This window comes from Tigriopus californicus, chromosome 10 (assembly GCF_007210705.1).
Source record: "Tigriopus californicus strain San Diego chromosome 10, Tcal_SD_v2.1, whole genome shotgun sequence".
Taxonomy (NCBI): Eukaryota; Metazoa; Arthropoda; class Copepoda; order Harpacticoida; family Harpacticidae; genus Tigriopus; species Tigriopus californicus.
The window spans coordinates 12,710,929-12,727,249 of record NC_081449.1 but is presented as its reverse complement, the minus strand read 5'-3'; the positions used below and the strand labels follow the sequence as shown (position 1 = coordinate 12,727,249).

Genomic DNA, 16,321 nt, shown 5'->3' with positions numbered 1-16,321 from the left:
GAGCAGATCAACCAAATCTAATTCAGTGGTGAATCAAAAGGTGTACTATTAAGAACTATAAAAATCAATACACTTCATTTTGCAAAGAACTGAGGACATTTTATCAAGCTTTATTAAAGTCCGCAAAAAGAAACTTTTTAACCCCTCAAAAAGATATGCCTTTGTTCAATTAAACAAAAATGCATCAGAGATTCTGGCCGATGATTTCATTCAAGAGGAACACTCGCTCTCTTGGTCTGTAGTGTTCCACTTTCACACAGAGCTCCACAACGACATTGCAAAAATAGCCTGTTAGTTTTGTTTCATTCACTTCCCGGTTTAGGCCTAGTCTAAACAAGATATGTCGTATCATACCTAAAACGGCATCAAGATCAAATTTCTTAGCATTTCCGTGCTCTAAAAAATAGATTGAAGAGCAAACATGGTAAAGGTGAGACATTTCCCTTTGAACTCTATCCCTTTGTAAGAGTTTTACTTTTAGTTTTAGTCCGTCAAGTTTTACTTATTGAAGTTTGAAATGCACATTAGCGATCAACACAAATCAAGAGCATGGAACCGCCAACGTCTTAGTCATTCATAAAGAAAAGTATAAAGACAGCCTTTGAATGCAAAAAAAGAGTTGTATTATAAAAAATGAATTCACCAATGATCTAATTTGGACGAGGAGGGTCACAAAAGCATTAAAAGAGATTTCGCAATATCGACATTTGGACAACTTTTGGACAACGTTCGTATAGAGTACCTTAATTAAGAATTTAAAATCAATGAATCAATTGTGTGACATGGCGTATTGAAAGTGTCTGATAATTTTACAAAGTATTAACAGAACTTGTTGAGCAAAAACATTAACGAAAATTACGTAGTTTGAGTTTACAACAATCATTTTAAAGCCAACTCCACTATTCGAAACTGTAATTGATACCAAACTCAAGCTCAGAAGACTTTACGATTGATGGCCTTAAAACTGACTTTTCAAATTCAACCGTGGCTCTTGGGCAATCATTACGCCCTTCTTCCTTAAAATAATAGACATCACACCTTTTCCGACACATTGGTCACGTTTACTAAGGCGGGGCCAGTGATTTCCGAAATTTTGAAATGATTGACTTTTCCCATGCCTCAAAATCATAGTTTTAATGCAATGCTCGTATGTTGTCGAAATCACAAGTTTCATGAAGATGTGCGAGGTAAACCAGCATGGATTCGAATTCAACACACTTATTAGAGAACTATTTCCCATGTCTGCCATACGTTCCACTTGATTATGTAGTGGAGAGTGTGCAGCCCTGTTGAAGATTGTTGGCCATTTTATCCGAACCTAAAACAGCATTTGCTCAGACATGTGTAATGTGATGTATAAGACTCAAATGCATATTTAAAAGTGCTAAATCTTATGAACTACGCGGCTCCTCTAAAAGAAGAGTAATAACCCCTTCATCGTAAACGATTAAACAAGCAGTTGCATGGAATTCTCCAAATTTTTCAACAAAAAAAAGACTATTGAATCCTTAGCAATCTTTTCTCTTAGTGGCAACAAGTCTCAATTGATCGTGAGGGAGGCAAATTGGATACCTGGACTGAGCTATTTTGAATGAAAATGTATTTAATCAGAAAGTATTCAGATAATGGCAGGATCCTGTAAGGGATCCTTGGTTTATGTTACCATCTTTTGTTCACCAAAGGTTAACATGACATTTTGAAGACCGGCTTTGTTTCTTTTGATTTGTCTTTTCATCTTGAATATGATGTACGTTCGATGAAAACTGTAATCGCACTTTCTTAAGGTCTTTGATATAATTCAAGGACCGATATAGACTAACAATGTACTTTCTTTTGAATAAGTTAAGAGACTGTGGGTAAAAGCACCTTCAAAATCAGGTTTGACTTTGGTTTCTTTTTTCACGGGCTTTTCAACCCTTACAGGGAATGTAATCCCAAGTACAATTAAAATGAAAGGCTATAATTCGTCTTGAAACTTTAAATAGATTAACTGAAGATTGAAGCCAGAGCATCAAAGTTTTGAAAATTAGTCAGGTCTTTCACTTGTCCAGGGACTCTATAGAGAGGAAACGACACGGACTTCCCCTCACCGCCAACTTAGGCCATTACGTTGAATCAAGACATTAACTCCAGTACGAATAAAACAAGATTATCCGTACTGCATAGTACATTAAGGTGTTTTTAATTAAATAATGATCTCCTTGATATACAACTCCGTCCATATACTAAATATTTCTGAATTAATCTTGAAAGTCAGAAGAATAAATGAACATCAAATTAATCAAAAACAATCAAATTGTTTTTCGATTGAAATTGGTGAAATATTGCGTAAAATTGGCTCAAAAACACACATAGATAGAAAATCATCAAGAGTCATTTTATTAATTGATGGGTAATGTACACTGACAAAATATAAAAAAATGTATGGAATAAGCAATAAAAGTGCATGTACATAAATGTTAACATATTAGAATATCTTGGATGGACAATTGATAATTTTGTCTAAACCCACACATTTGACAAAAAACATCAGGCGGCATTGGTGAGAAATGAATGAGTTATCTTTTTGTAGAGTTTAAATTTCTACTTATTAGGAAGTTTGCATAAAAGGCAGGCATTATTTAAGGGGCACAGAGAAATATCAAAGTACAGTAGACTAGATCTCAATTTGCACTTTGGACTCCAATAAATTGTTTTTCTTGCAAAAGCATCCAAAATACCAAAATAGTCAAATAAAACAGGTGCCATATCTCTTAAAATAATTATTTCATGATTATGAAGCATCCAAATGAGTTTAAAGAACAATATGTAGCTCAGAGCTACAGTATGTCTACTTTTGGATTGAGGGCCATTCCTAGAGTGAGAACCATAGTTTCATGATAAATGCGTCAAATTACTTGAAATTTGGTCAAGATGTGTCTGAAAGAATTTTCTACAAATAATATTTTTGGCAAAAGAGAATTTATTGATTGTGTTTTGAGCAAATTCTTGTTTTATCAAGAAAACCTAATTATCACTTTTCAGTTGTTGTACTTTAAGACATGTTTAAAGTCATTTTAAGTTTATCTGAATGCCTGGTTTTAGGCACATACCATAAATGGTTACGAAAATGATATTAGTCACATATTTTGTTCAATAATTACGCCAAAAACTGACATTCAAAAATTTCAGCGGCAAAAGTTTAGGCCTTACTTGGCGGGAAAGGTTTGGTGATCACAAAAAGGTGGCGTTTCCTTGCTTTAGTGTCCTTGACTTGTCGTACTCACAAATGAACCCCTCAAATCAAATAGTTCTGTCTAAACCGATGTTTGAAACCTTTCCGATGATCAACAAGATACAAAAATGGCCAGTGAAACTTTGAATATCTACAGGGAACATACAAATGAAGTGCAATTTCAGACAAGATTCATTTTTAATCCAGAGGTTAACACCATCTTTACCACAACCTACACGGTAACCAGAATTGACCTTAAAACCTCTGTTTTACGAAGCTCATGAATGCTTTTGAAGACCTGCATCATCAGATGTCTTTATACTTTTCAGTCCCAACAAGGTTAACTTCAGGCACCGGGGTTTAAACCCACAATACCTAGGGAGAAGTATCAAGTCTTTCTCGGGTTGACTATTGGGCCGTTTGGCAAAGCTGGCACATGTTTAATTGCAGCAATTGCTAATACACTAAAACTTGCACTTGTATCGCTTTACATTTTCAGGATTTTTTGCAATTATCTTATCAAATTTTGGTATTTTATTTCACTTTATTGTGGAACTTTAGCTACATCAGGCGGTTAATGTGAGAATTCATGCTAATCTTCGTGAAATCAAGTCATTTTTGGAAAAAGTTTTATCGTGTGTTTAATACTTATCGTGATTTTTTTAAGCATGTTGCCACGAACCTATAAAAAAGAGCATTGATATTGGACGTGATAAGAGCCCCTCATGAATATTCCCTCTTTGATGCGCTAACATGTCATTACTGACCACCCTCCATAATTCCTTTTTTTTTTTTGAGATACCACAAAGGAGATTGTTTTATCTACAGTACATATTACCCTTTCCCTGTAACATTTAACATATTTAAAGCGCGCTGACATCAACCATGAATGCATGAAAGGAGAATTATTTTGGGTACCTAGCGTCGAAAAAACTTTTTGTAATGTTCGGACAATTTTCTTTCCTCATATTGTATCTTCCGATTAATTCTCCTGGATAAATCCTTTCTATTTACATGTCATTTGCCATGAAAGCTAAACCTGAACTTTGTCAAAAAGTGTAGATCAACCCGTTTATCTGCAATTTTGAATGCAAGTTCAGGTGGTTTCTATGCAAAATTGAGGTCCATATTTATCTGCAAATTTTGGCCGAGCCTATTGATGGCCTTTCGAATGTCTTGCATAAACGTTAAATTACATTCAGTAACATAAACCAATAATGAGGTAAATAATCATTGAAGTCAGAATTGTATTTCGAGTGAAAGTTTACAACTTTGTGTTTTAGCTACTTTTCGATGAACTCCTTGAAATGGGAAGGGAGGAACTTGACACACATAATATCGAAAGAATCACAAATTCACCGCTGCCATTCTTACTGTTCGTTCCGAATCCGAATACTGAGCGAGATAAAGTGGGTAGATCGGTACGGATGAGGATCACAAACTGTGAGTTACAGTTGTACAGAAAATAATGCTCTTTGTCTGAAATGGGGGAAATTTTTGGTTCATATACACATCTGCTCGTATATAAGTGGGTTTTGGGTTTTGGTGGGACACACTAATTCATCTTTGTTCAATGATGGTCTTCACCCTTGAATATAGCCTTCAGATCGTGTTCGTAGAGCGCAATCACCAACATGATTGCCACGCCTGTACTCATACCCAACAATTGAAGAAGAATCTCCATCAAACGGCTCTTTTGGGCATCACTCGAGATCGGGTGACCATGACCGGAGTTCAGCTCGGGCATCATGTCTACCAAGGCCACATAGAGGAATATTCCGGCGGTGGCGCAAAAGATCCAAGTTGTCAAAGACTCGAGATTGCCACCCAAGAGCAATCCGGATATCATTCCCATAAATGCCAGAACGGAGCTGAAACGTTACAAATCAATGGTCATTAAGGTCGGTGCTTGTTGATTCAATGGGGAGGATACGGTATCGTGCTCTAACACTTATTGCGTACTTATCCAAACTTTCGCATGTTCAAGGTGTATTTAGGAAATCTGAAAATGTGCGCATTCACTGAACGCACTTTTATTACAGAGATGATGATGATGATGATGATGATCACTCATGCTTTAAATGATCCCTAAGGGGAGCTTTGTGCGTCCTGAGGACAGCTTTGAGGTCCTACTCTCTTTTAACACATTGTGTTTTCCCTTAGGGCGAGCGTGAAATTCATTAAACAAATGGACACGAGTCTTGAGCGAAGGTGTTCCAAGTTCCTTGTCAGGATTCTGGAATGCAATTTCCAAAATTGCATTCCCTATCACAAGAAAAGTTGCGGAGACCCTGATCAATTTATAAGTGACACGATATAAGAGCAATCGTTTGATGATCAAAAGAGTTTGGACCAAAAAATGAGACTTTTGTCACAATGCTGGGTTTCGCTTGAGATAGAATTTGGGTCTCGAAATCAACTCTCTGCTGTGGAATCTGTTTTAAATACGTGAAGAGCTTTTTGAATTCGTTACATATTTCCATCCTATCCTGAAAAAGGTGGCTGGATATCTCCTCTTCAATGTACGATAATTCTAGTTTTCTCCACAGTTCTTGATGGACAAGAATGTGGAATGATGCGGGATACGGGCTCAGGGATATTAATAATGATTGCTTAACACCGGATAAATCGTAACACTATTCCTGAAAAAAGAACGATTTTGACACCAGAGCTAACTAGACTTTTCCCTTTTCTGATGTTCTTCCTTTTATTGTTCCACGATCATACGCTTTGGTGCTTTGTCCGTGTTTCATTGAAAACATTGACCTTTGCATTCTATCTTCTTCGAGAAGGAACTTCTTCGTCGTTGATTTAGTTAACTAAATCAAAAACCCACCGTCTTGATTTTTGAGGAAGAAAATAAATTCGATGGAATATATACCTCAGAACATTGTAGAAGATGGCCTGTTTGACGGTCATCCCGGCCTTGAGAAGTAGGGCAAAGTCGCCTATTTCATGGGGAAGTTCATGGCATAGAACGGCGATCGTGGTCGAGAACCCGGAGAGATAACTTTCCGAAAACGCCGCACCAATGGCCAATCCATCGGCAAGATTGTGGATACCATCACCAAATATCACCATCCAAGCTGAAAGAGGGAATAACCAATGTTGAGAAAACGAGACATTGCATGCACCAAGTACATCAATTGGAACGAGCAGAACAATTAATTGCATACAATCAAGGAATAGGCTCTCATTGCAATCGAAAAGCGTGCCAATCCAAACCAAATAATTACGCAATCAAACTTGATAGCGCAGTCATCACTTGATAGACATATGTGCTCAGGGGTTGAACCACTTACCCACAGATGAAATGGAATCCGGTTTGGAAGTCAGGTGAGAGTGGGCGTGACTGTGCCCGTGGTGTTTGTGCTCGTGTTCCCGAACAAACACCGTCTCGAAATTGGAATTTCTAGAGATGGTCCTCTCAGGGATATGGTGGGGAAGATGTGACTGAGAGGACTGAGAGGACCGTTGTTGTTGGAGGTGGTGGTGCTGGTGCTGGTCGTGGTCATGGTCATGATGGTTGTGATTATGGTTACTCTTTGGTTGATTTTGGACGGATGGCTCAGCAATGAAACACTGCAACTCCGGATTGTGGTCGGAACTGTTATTGGACAAGGGGCACTCGTTCCCATCCACTTGGGAAGCCTCGTTCTCTTTGGTGTGGTCTGAGGACCCTGGATGAGATTCGATATCTTGGACACAGTAGGCACTGTACTTGTGCTTACACACTCGCTCGCCCACTGCGGCTTCACTAGCTCGATGTCCCGTTCGAACCACCCGGACCTTCTTTTCCAGGTTTTTGACCGCGGCCGCACTTCGCTCGCGCCACTCACCCACGTGGTTGACGGCCTTCTCGAAGAGGAAGAACACGAACAAGGCCATCAATGCGGCAAAGCCTCGCCACACCGAGGCCTGATGAAACGCCTCATGTTGGCCATGAGTGAGGTCCATGCCTTGCATGAGAGCATGCGGAAGAAGATGAAGCAGCGCATCGCCTGCTAGGGTTCCGATGGCGAGGGCCACCAAAAACTGGAGCAAATGTTGGTAGAACACGCGTTGCATGATGGGAATGACTAGGACCCCAAAAATGCCGCACAATGAGATCACAAAAATGGCACCCGACGACACCAGCCACACTTTCAAATCGACAGCGTGTTGCTGTTCTTCGTCCTCATGGTGATCGTGGTCATGGGAATGACCACCTTCGTGAGTGTCCTCGGATAGACTGATAATACAACTCCAGGCGTGACTTATTGCCCTGTAGATGGGTTCCTCGCCTGGAGGACAGTCGATGGCATCATCCTCGTGGATATGGGTCACGTGGTCGTGGTCAGAGGCCGATGATTGATTCACGGCCAATGTCTCATTGCTTCTAACCATATGGAAGGCCAGGATCCAAATCACGCTCGTCTGAGCTACTCGGAGGAACATGATCGAGAGCTCCAACAACTGACTTCGCTAATCCTTGACGTTGAGAGCTTGAAATCTGTAATGCAATCAAGAGACTGATTGAAGTGGAAAATTATCAACCCATTGACTTACAGGGTCTCCTGATTCCAGGAAGAATTTCGACTTGCACCTGACGGAGTGTAGTTCAACTTTCGTTGCCTTCTTGTCCTACTGACCTTTAATAATAAAAAAAATGCACCCGACTCAAAACTCGAGTCTTAGTTGAACTTCAGCAAGCAACGATATCTGTTTTTTGCTTTGCAAACCGCCTCCGTTTGAAAAATTTAGCTCAGCTATTACTCATTCACTTCGAACTATGCAACCAGAGAACTGAATCCCAATGTTGCTTACTACTTGTCACGGTCAGTGGATGACGAGGAGTACTGAAGGAAGAAAGGGATTTTTTTTCCACGAGAACAATGAGCTTGATCTAGAGCGATCACACATCTAGCAGGGAGGTTTTTGATCCCATCAACACACACGCACATGAAGCCAAAAACACATAGATATGTGTTACGGTAGCAGTAGTAGTGGAAGAGGCGATGGTGGTGTTGTCTATCATTTCTGCCAGACAATGGCCCTTATCCAGATCTGCAATGACGGATCAAGTTTCAATCCTGATTGTGCGGAATCGAGAATGCGACTAATTATGGAAAGCGTCGACTCTACTGTATGTAGGTGTGCTTTAAGCATTTAGCATTGACGCTGGAGAATGGCCTAGGCAAAAGTATCAGGGGAAAAGGCCAGCCACCAATGACGTCAGACCTGTTCCAAGTTGTACCACGCAAGGCTGATGGATGGCCAGAAGGTTGAGAACCGCCACTCACTATAGTAGCATGAGCTCTTTGGCAGACTAAGACTGAGTGGCAATTGGTTCCGAGGTACTATCGATTACACAGCTTTAGAAATACACATGACGACGACATCGGAGTGACCTCAGTCAAGGTCTTTGATGTGGAGAAAAGGTCGCAAAAGGCCAAAACTCCTGATGCCTGAGAAAATCACCCCCCCCCCTCCCCTCCTCGCCAAAATTGATGACGCCACAGATTCAGGAGGAAACGAACAATGCCTTTACGGCGTAGAGCATAAGAGTTTGCTCAGCCAATGCCCATGATTTTGCCTCGAAAGCTACCAGATTTCCAACCGGCCAAGGGCCTTTAAACCTGAGCTCACCATGTCTGGTGATAATAAGCATGACAAACTAGGCCACTGCTTCTGTGGAACCATCATGACCTGAGCTCATCATCGGCCTCAAGAAAACGACCAAAATTGTTTAAATGAACTATACTAAGAAGATTATCGCCTACTGGTTGCTACCGTAAATACCAAACCCCAGCGATGCCTCAGCGCATTGCATTTCACTAGCAAATATGGGTGGGCCCGAAATGGTATGCCAAGCCGTTGTCAGGCCATGCAACCGGTACAGATGCCCTAAGAGACTAACCAGGCCCGTAATGTCCCGCCCCAGGCTAGAGATCTGGCCCGTACTTACCCTAGAAATTCAGAGACCAAAGGCCATCGCAGTTCCTCTACAGTTTTTCTCAGGCAGCTAGTTGTAGCACCGGAAAGGCGAACAGCTGCTTTCAGCTAAATGGCGCCAAATTGTGAAATCCACGGAGTAGGCGAAATCGTGTATTGTAAAAAAGGAATCGGTGTTAATGAAGGTTATTGGTTCAAAATTAAATCTCTTTATTGTACAATTCAGGATTATAGAGGTTCGTCGACCAGTGTGTGCAAGATACGGAAGTGATTCGCTATGCTGGGCGCTTCCTCTTCGAAGTATTTGGCTCGTCTAAATGTCAGGCCTGATCTGCCCAGGAATCCGGAGAACCGTTTTTCTTCTTGTTTAATCCACGGACGGAGACCATCGTTCACCTGGTAGGGCGTGACTCGGACCTCGACTTTGTATTTGCGCAAGACCATGTGCTCTAGATAGTCCTTTTGGGTGATCCAGGTCAATTTCCCGCCTGAATGACCTCCGTCCAGCCAGCACCATTTTTCCACAGAGTTGGCGAACATATCGAGCGATGGTTGAGCCTTGGACAGTTGAGCCAACTCGATCAGGAGCTGGTTCAGGACCACGGTCCCTTTACTAAATCCCACCAGGGTCTTGGGGATTTGATCCCAATGTTTCTCGCCCAGGGTCTGGCTTTGAAGGGACAAGAGTAGGGATCGTAAATGATGCCAAGCCTTGGTGGTCTCCATGGAGTGTGTGGGCGCGCCAAACTTGTTGGACTCGACAAAGTTGTGGTAGCAACTGAACGTGCCCAACTCCAATACGGAGGGTTTGATGATAAGGATGTGGCTTCCGGGCGATGACTTGGACAGAAGTTGACTGGTCGCTTCTAAACACCAATCCTGGTATTTGTGATTGTCTCTATGTTTGATCATGTGGTCCCGGAAGTCTTGAACATCGCCGCCAAAGTAAATCAACATCTTCGGATCACCTTCAGCTTCCATGGGTGGCACATACAAGACCTCATTGGCTATATCTTCTGCCACTCTCAACGTCTTGACTTGGTATCGAATGGTATTCATATTGGATAAACCACCCCACTTTAGGATTGAGTGTCCAAGGAGGTTTTTCACCACGGTCGAAGTCATTCACTTTGATTAGAATTGTCAATATTTACTAGAGGTTGCGTTCACTGAGATAACATATTGAACTAGCCTAAAAAAAACTTTCCTTACTAGAAAATTCCATAATGAACAACTGGTGCCGAGATTAAGATGTGTTGTTGATCAAAATTGGCAATTCTTGCTGCTTGTGAGGCAACAACCATTTCCGATCAACCAACTGAAACTGAACCATTTGTTTGTGAATTGTTTGCTTAATTTACAACGGAATGATGACTTGGTCGCTCACGAAACTAGATGTAATAATCAATGCCGTGTGTCGGTCGGGATTCCAAGGTTCGGATTTAAAACGCCCGTCAAACCTCAAGTGTCGCGAAACCGAACAAACTCTCACCATTTTTCATAGAACGCCCCGAATCTCCGTCAACTTGCAAGTCAAGACCCCAAAAAGGCGAATTTAAGTTTGTAATAGACCGCTACCTGGATCTCCGTGTCCCAGACCCTGTTGCTCGCACAAAACTGAAGGGCATCGCATTAATGTATGTCCCGCGGTTCAAAACATCAACGTGGATCATGCGATTTCCTTGACATCTGGGATGCTCGAGAAAACCGCCTCACAGGTAAAGAGAACCTGGATGGAGAACAGGTGGATCCCAAGTCGCTTTCGTCCCTGCCTCAAATGGCAATCCTGGCTAAGGCCAAGAGGAGGCTAGGACTGAGGAAGGAGTGTGAAATGTGAAACACACCAAAGTACCAGATCTCCGTCGCCCTCCCCGGCTCTCTCCCACCCCTGTGAAACCAGAGATCTACTCCCTTGAATTGACGCGGACGACGTCGTCCCAGAGTTCCTAGACCCGAGCATTACCTCCCCGACATCGGCCTCACTAGAGGGACAGGGGCAGGGGGGAGGAGACGTGTTTGTCAAGCACACATCGCCCTCCTTGTACCACCAACAACATCAACTTACACCCCGTGCGTAGATCAAGCCAGTCAAGCGGCGACACAACGGCAACGTCAGCGACGACCGAGGAAAGGTCTCTCTGGCCGTTCCTGTGGAAAGACAACTAGGTATACGAACTAGGAACGTCCGTCAGAGCTAAGAGCGAGCGAGCGAGCGAGCGAGGGAGCGTACGCCTGACCGGGGTGAGAAAGAGAGGACTGACGGTGGGACAAGCATGATGACTCGAACAGGACTAGGACGGGTGGAGTGTGGGTCGCTCATGGAGCAGCCACTCTGGCTGGTGTGTATGTGTGTGCGAGTCTCTTTCTCTCTCTCTCTCTCTCTCTAGTTGGTCTCTTTGGTCTCTTTCTGCGTTTCTCGCTTGTGAATGGTCCTCGAATCTGGAGCGACTACTACGAGTTTTCTGCCTGCGTGGAAATGGCTGCCGATCCGAGATAGGGTGACGAAGCGGCCTTCATGCGGCACGAGATGTCCTCGGGATCTCCGCGACGAGGAAAGCCATATGAACATAAAGCCTTTGTTGTGATTCTTTGTTGTGCGCGTTTGGACGCGATGACTGAAGACGTGCTGGACTAAGGCATACGTTCAAAGTGAACCCTACCCATTACGTCGAGTTCAGTCCACAAGTCATATGCCATGTTTTCCTCAACGCCAGCTCCCTGTTAATCTCGAGACAAGAATACAAGTGTGGAAGAAGCCCAATGCAAGCGCAGTGCGTCGTGATCCGGTCACCTCGTCCAGTGAGACGAGAGGCCGAGACGATCGAGAAGTACTGAGATCTGAAGGAAAAGAACGACAAGAACGAACGAACGAACGAACGAACCAAGTTGCCCTCCTCAACTACTCCTACTTCCACAACTACAACTTCTAACACTGCTACGACGGTGACGACGACGACTTCGACTTCTGAAGCAGTGACTCGACGAGACGAACAAGAAGAAGAGCTCCTTCCCTCCCCCCCCCCATACGGCGACTACTTTAGTACTAGTGTAGACTGTAGAGACACCACCACAGAGGGAGAGAACGAGAAGAAGTAAAGTGAGTGAGTGAGAGAGGACTGAGGACTGAGGAAGAAAGAGAAGAAGTTGGAATTTCGCTTCGAAGAGGAAACACGCACGAATTGAGCTCGCGTCGAAAATGGTGAAAATCCCCGAGAATTCCATTTAAAACGGTGAGATATGGGCCTCCTCGCTCTCACCACTAGCCTGTGAGGGGCGGGGTAAATGCGGATGGGCGTGAGCCAGAGGGCCCTAAGACAGCTTAGAAGAAGGTCGTAGAAGAGGGTCCATTTTTTTCCACGGTGAATCGTGACAAGACTGGCCCCGATTTTGAGCACTCAGGAACTCGCCTTTTCATATAGAAGAAGTTCTTTAGAAGGACGAAGGAGAATCTCGAGATTTGAGAATCTCGAGAATCCGAGAATCGAGCGAGTGACTAGGGCGAAACCATGGACCAGGAACCATTTCACCTGGGATTTTGAGATGGGTTAGGTTGAGGCTAGATTGAGATAGAAACTCATGTGACTGGTGAATGCACTTGAGACGGATGATTAGAATCCGATTTCGAGCAGGTCGAGCGAGATTGATTTCCTACATTTGAGGCGAGGCTCTCAATTTCGGTTCGTTTCTGTTCCAGGTGGGTGTGGCCTGGCTGGGATCTATTCTGGAGTCCAATCTGGAATCCATTCTGGGACCAAGCAAGATGCCCTGGCTGGCCAGTCAAACGCCAGCAGCTCTCCCGGTGGGTGTGACCGAGTGCCCGACCCAGAGGTTGTCCCAGAGGATGAGAGGCTAGAACCCACCCCGGATGAATGACAATCATAAACCATATTGCAGAGTGTGCCACTCAGTCCAAGGCTTACAAGTGAACCCAGAAGTGATTCAGGGAGTGATTCAGGGAGTGCGTGAGTCCGTGCCTACCTTTGAGATTGGAGACGGGTGAGTGGTGTGGGCTGGAAAGCCTTACAAGTTGACACTCAAATATGGTGGACCGAGGCTCGAGTGACACCTATTCCTTGCCGCCCCGGCTTCCGCCGCCCAGTGGGACGGGTCCGCCTCATTCTTGGCCCAGCGGGCCCTATATGCCCACTGGGCCCTACCCGCCTAATTACACGCCCAATCCCGGTTACGCTTCGCCTTACATGAGCCAGTTCTCGGGCTATGCCTCCAGTCCATCGGCGTATTTGTCACCCGTGAGTAATGGCTCGTCCCAAGACAAGATGGGACTCAATGGGGGAGGCGGAGGCGGGGGCTATGGCAATGTGGGTGGTCACCCCGGATATCAGTTCCATGGCTTGAGTGGTGATATTCGACCTTTGCCCGCCCACAGCCCCTTACCCGCTCATTTGCGATCCAGCGGGGGCAGTACGGGCAGCAACAGTCCGGGCAGTTCGTCCCCGCTGCCGGCCCACATGCGGAGTAGTCCATATCAACCTACTCAAAATTATCATTTGAACTCCGCCCCGCCTTATCATCCGCCCACGGCCTTACCTCCCGGTTACATCCCACAGGCCCAGGGGTCGTATCCCAATCATGCAGCGGGTCATCAAAGTAATGGCGCTACCGCCACCGATTCTACCAAAGAGCCTATACTGAAAGTACCTCAAGGCCACCATGTCCCGGGCGTGACCAACGGGAATGGTGGTGGAGTGCCCGGGTACAACCTGTCCCATCCGTCATCTTACTACGGTGGACCCTCAGTCCCCTCTTCATCATCTCATGTCCAGCCTTCGGGCAACCATGGCGGACTCTACCATGGGAACTCCACCCACAGTTCAGCCATCCCACCTTATGGACACCTGAGCAATATGCAGCCGCCGCCCTTGTCTCATCTCCCTCCTCCTCACCCTCATCCTCATCCGCCTCATCCCCATGCCGCCCATCATTCGTCCGATCAGCCCGTGTCTTTGGCCACCCATAGTTCCTCATCGTCATCTCATCCATTGTCAAACTTGTCCAGCGAGCCGCCGCCCACATCTGACCGAACGTCCTCTACCCCGTTATCGAGTATAGCGTCTCACATACCCAACGATCTCAGTAAGAAGAAGAAGACCAAAAAGGACAAAAAGGACAAGAAATCCTCATCCTCTTCCTCAGTTAAGATGCCAGCTAAAAGTAGAGAGCCTCTTCACAACGGGTTACCGGCCGGCGTTGCTCCCGGCTCGTTGGATCTGTCTCGCCTGCAACCCGTCGGCCCGCCTCCTCCACCTACTCCTCTTCCTCTTCCTTCTACTCCTCAAGCCCCTACCCGGACCATTCTGAATACGCCGATGGTTTCTCCTACTCACAACAAAGTGTCGACCTCCAATGCGAACACTCCATCCAAGTCTTCATCAAACGGGATTTCCAGCAAGACATCCGCGCCCCTATCGATTCCAAGTGTACCTCATCCTTCTCCTAATGGCAAAGGGCTTAAAAATGGGGGTTGGAAAAAACGAAAGGCCTCTGTGGAGCCCGCTGGTCCCGGCAATGCAAAGAAACTCAAGAGTGATCAGAATTCCTCGTCGTTGAAAAAGCGCCCCTCGTACATGTCCGACGTGATGAATTGCACGCAAGACGACCCATATAGTTTTGATGCCGAGGAGAAACGACCTGCGCCTTCATATGGCCCGGTTTACAAGTTCAAAAGTGCTTTACTCTCTCGTGAGAGCCGATCTGGCAGTACGGACTCAAAATCGAGTTGCTCGAACGGGTTCCAAACCAAACCGCGACTCAATTTGAGATCCGCCGAACATTCCTTTCCCTCGGTGGTGGATCTCATGTTGGAGGACTTCCAGACCAAAACCATATCCGTGTCCAATAAGCCTAGTTTAGACCATTACCGCTTTCGTTTGGCTGTCAAAATGGAGAAGAAAGAGAACCGTGGTCGGAAGAAGAAAGCCGACCTCGTCAGTGATACCAATGGTGGTGAAGGCACACCTTTGAATTCACCTCCCCCCAATTCAAACTTGGACTCCATGATGAGTGGAGAAACGTCTCTGGATCTCTCTACTACGTCTTTGAAGACACCTGTGTCCCTAAATGGAGACCATCCTGGACAAAACCATAAGGAGGAGGAAGAGGAGGAGATAACCTCTCCGGAGGTTGAAACGCCAAAGAAAAAGAAATCACCAGGAAGGAAAAAGAAGAAGCAACAACAGCAGGCAGAGGGGGACGAAAACAAGCCATTGGCGAAAGATGAACAGCGAGTTCCCCCCTTGTCGGGAATCAGTGATACCACGAGTAGTATAATTAGTAACAAAACCGACTCCTCATCTCCAACTCCCCCCATAACCTCGTCCAATACACCATCGCAGTCCAACGTGAAGAAGGGAAGTCTTTGGGCTTTGCCCATAGTGCCCAAATTGCCTCAAAAGTCTTCTGACAAGTCCACAGCAAGTGCTATATTGGCCAAAGCCAAGCCCGTGAAAGATGAGAGCAGTGGCGAAGTAGACATTAGTGATATCTGGAGACAAGCATTCGGTGCCGGCAAGCCCAACAACAAAAAGATGTCCGCGGGTTCGGACATCGCTTCGAACGGAGGTGCGATCAAGATCAAATCCGAAGCCAGTGATGAACCCAAAAAGAAAAGCTGTCTGGAGACTCCGCCGGAGCTAAGGCGGAGGCCCAGGCCAAATTTTGGAGGATTGATTCATTTTGCTCCCGATTGGCAGCACCGAGTATATGCTCATCATAACAAGTGCAGGATACCCGCTCCCATTCGGGAGCGAATGAAAGTGGAACCCAAAATCTTGAGCTCTGCTCTCCCGGGTTCAGCAGGTGTGGTGTCATCCAACGAAGAACTGCAACTCACTGATAACATTTTGGCATCAGCTCTGACCTCCGCTCCAGGTGAACACGCTCGCCCAAGAAAGATTGTGGGTGACGAAAGTGGAAGACCCTTCAGTGTTGTGGATAGAATTATTGAGAAGCGAAAGATGAGGATGTCCATTCCAAGGCTCTACAAAATGACAGGCCAACGGAAGAGTAAGATGAAGATGGTGTTCGACAAACTCCCAGAGGAGAGCATCGCCCTTATGCCGACCCCAGGTCTGCCTCTTCTCACCGAAGATACCACCGAGATCCTCATTGGTAGCAACTATGGCAATTTCCGTCGGCAAACACTTCTCCGGTATC

The 16,321-nt window shown here is 45.1% G+C and overlaps 3 protein-coding genes across 11 annotated transcripts in view; 1 reads left to right on the top strand and 2 right to left on the bottom strand.

Moving 5' to 3' along the window:
- Positions 1 to 4,444: 4,444 nt before the first annotated feature.
- Positions 4,445 to 10,743, bottom strand: LOC131889455 (zinc transporter foi-like). 9 transcript variants are annotated; one of them, XM_059238556.1, is made up of 5 exons: positions 9,162 to 9,232; positions 8,156 to 8,260; positions 6,517 to 7,706; positions 6,096 to 6,300; positions 4,445 to 5,085 (listed from the first exon to the last, which is right to left on the bottom strand). In XM_059238556.1, exons 3-5 carry the CDS (start codon positions 7,649 to 7,651, stop codon positions 4,785 to 4,787), a joined length of 1,641 nt encoding a protein of 546 aa, XP_059094539.1. In that variant the 5' UTR covers positions 7,652 to 7,706; positions 8,156 to 8,260; positions 9,162 to 9,232; the 3' UTR covers positions 4,445 to 4,784. The 9 variants fall into 9 exon arrangements, with proteins under 9 accessions (XP_059094539.1, XP_059094534.1, XP_059094542.1 ...); XM_059238551.1 differs by lacking the exon at positions 9,162 to 9,232 and adding an exon at positions 8,435 to 8,683; XM_059238559.1 differs by lacking the exons at positions 8,156 to 8,260; positions 9,162 to 9,232 and adding an exon at positions 10,727 to 10,743.
- On the bottom strand, positions 9,335 to 10,662 carry LOC131889456 (mitochondrial protein C2orf69-like). The gene has a single exon (XM_059238560.1). The coding sequence runs from the start codon at positions 10,271 to 10,273 to the stop codon at positions 9,377 to 9,379; it is 897 nt and encodes a 298-aa protein (XP_059094543.1). The 5' UTR covers positions 10,274 to 10,662; the 3' UTR covers positions 9,335 to 9,376.
- Positions 10,744 to 11,842: 1,099 nt separating the features above from the next.
- The window catches only part of LOC131889453 (uncharacterized), a gene marked incomplete in the record, with an annotated part of 6,399 nt that continues 1,920 nt past the window's right edge, over positions 11,843 to 16,321 (top strand). Inside the window, 2 exon segments of the mRNA XM_059238548.1 lie at positions 11,843 to 12,378; positions 12,843 to 16,321. Of these exon segments, the coding sequence (XP_059094531.1) occupies positions 13,189 to 16,321 (3,133 nt within the window).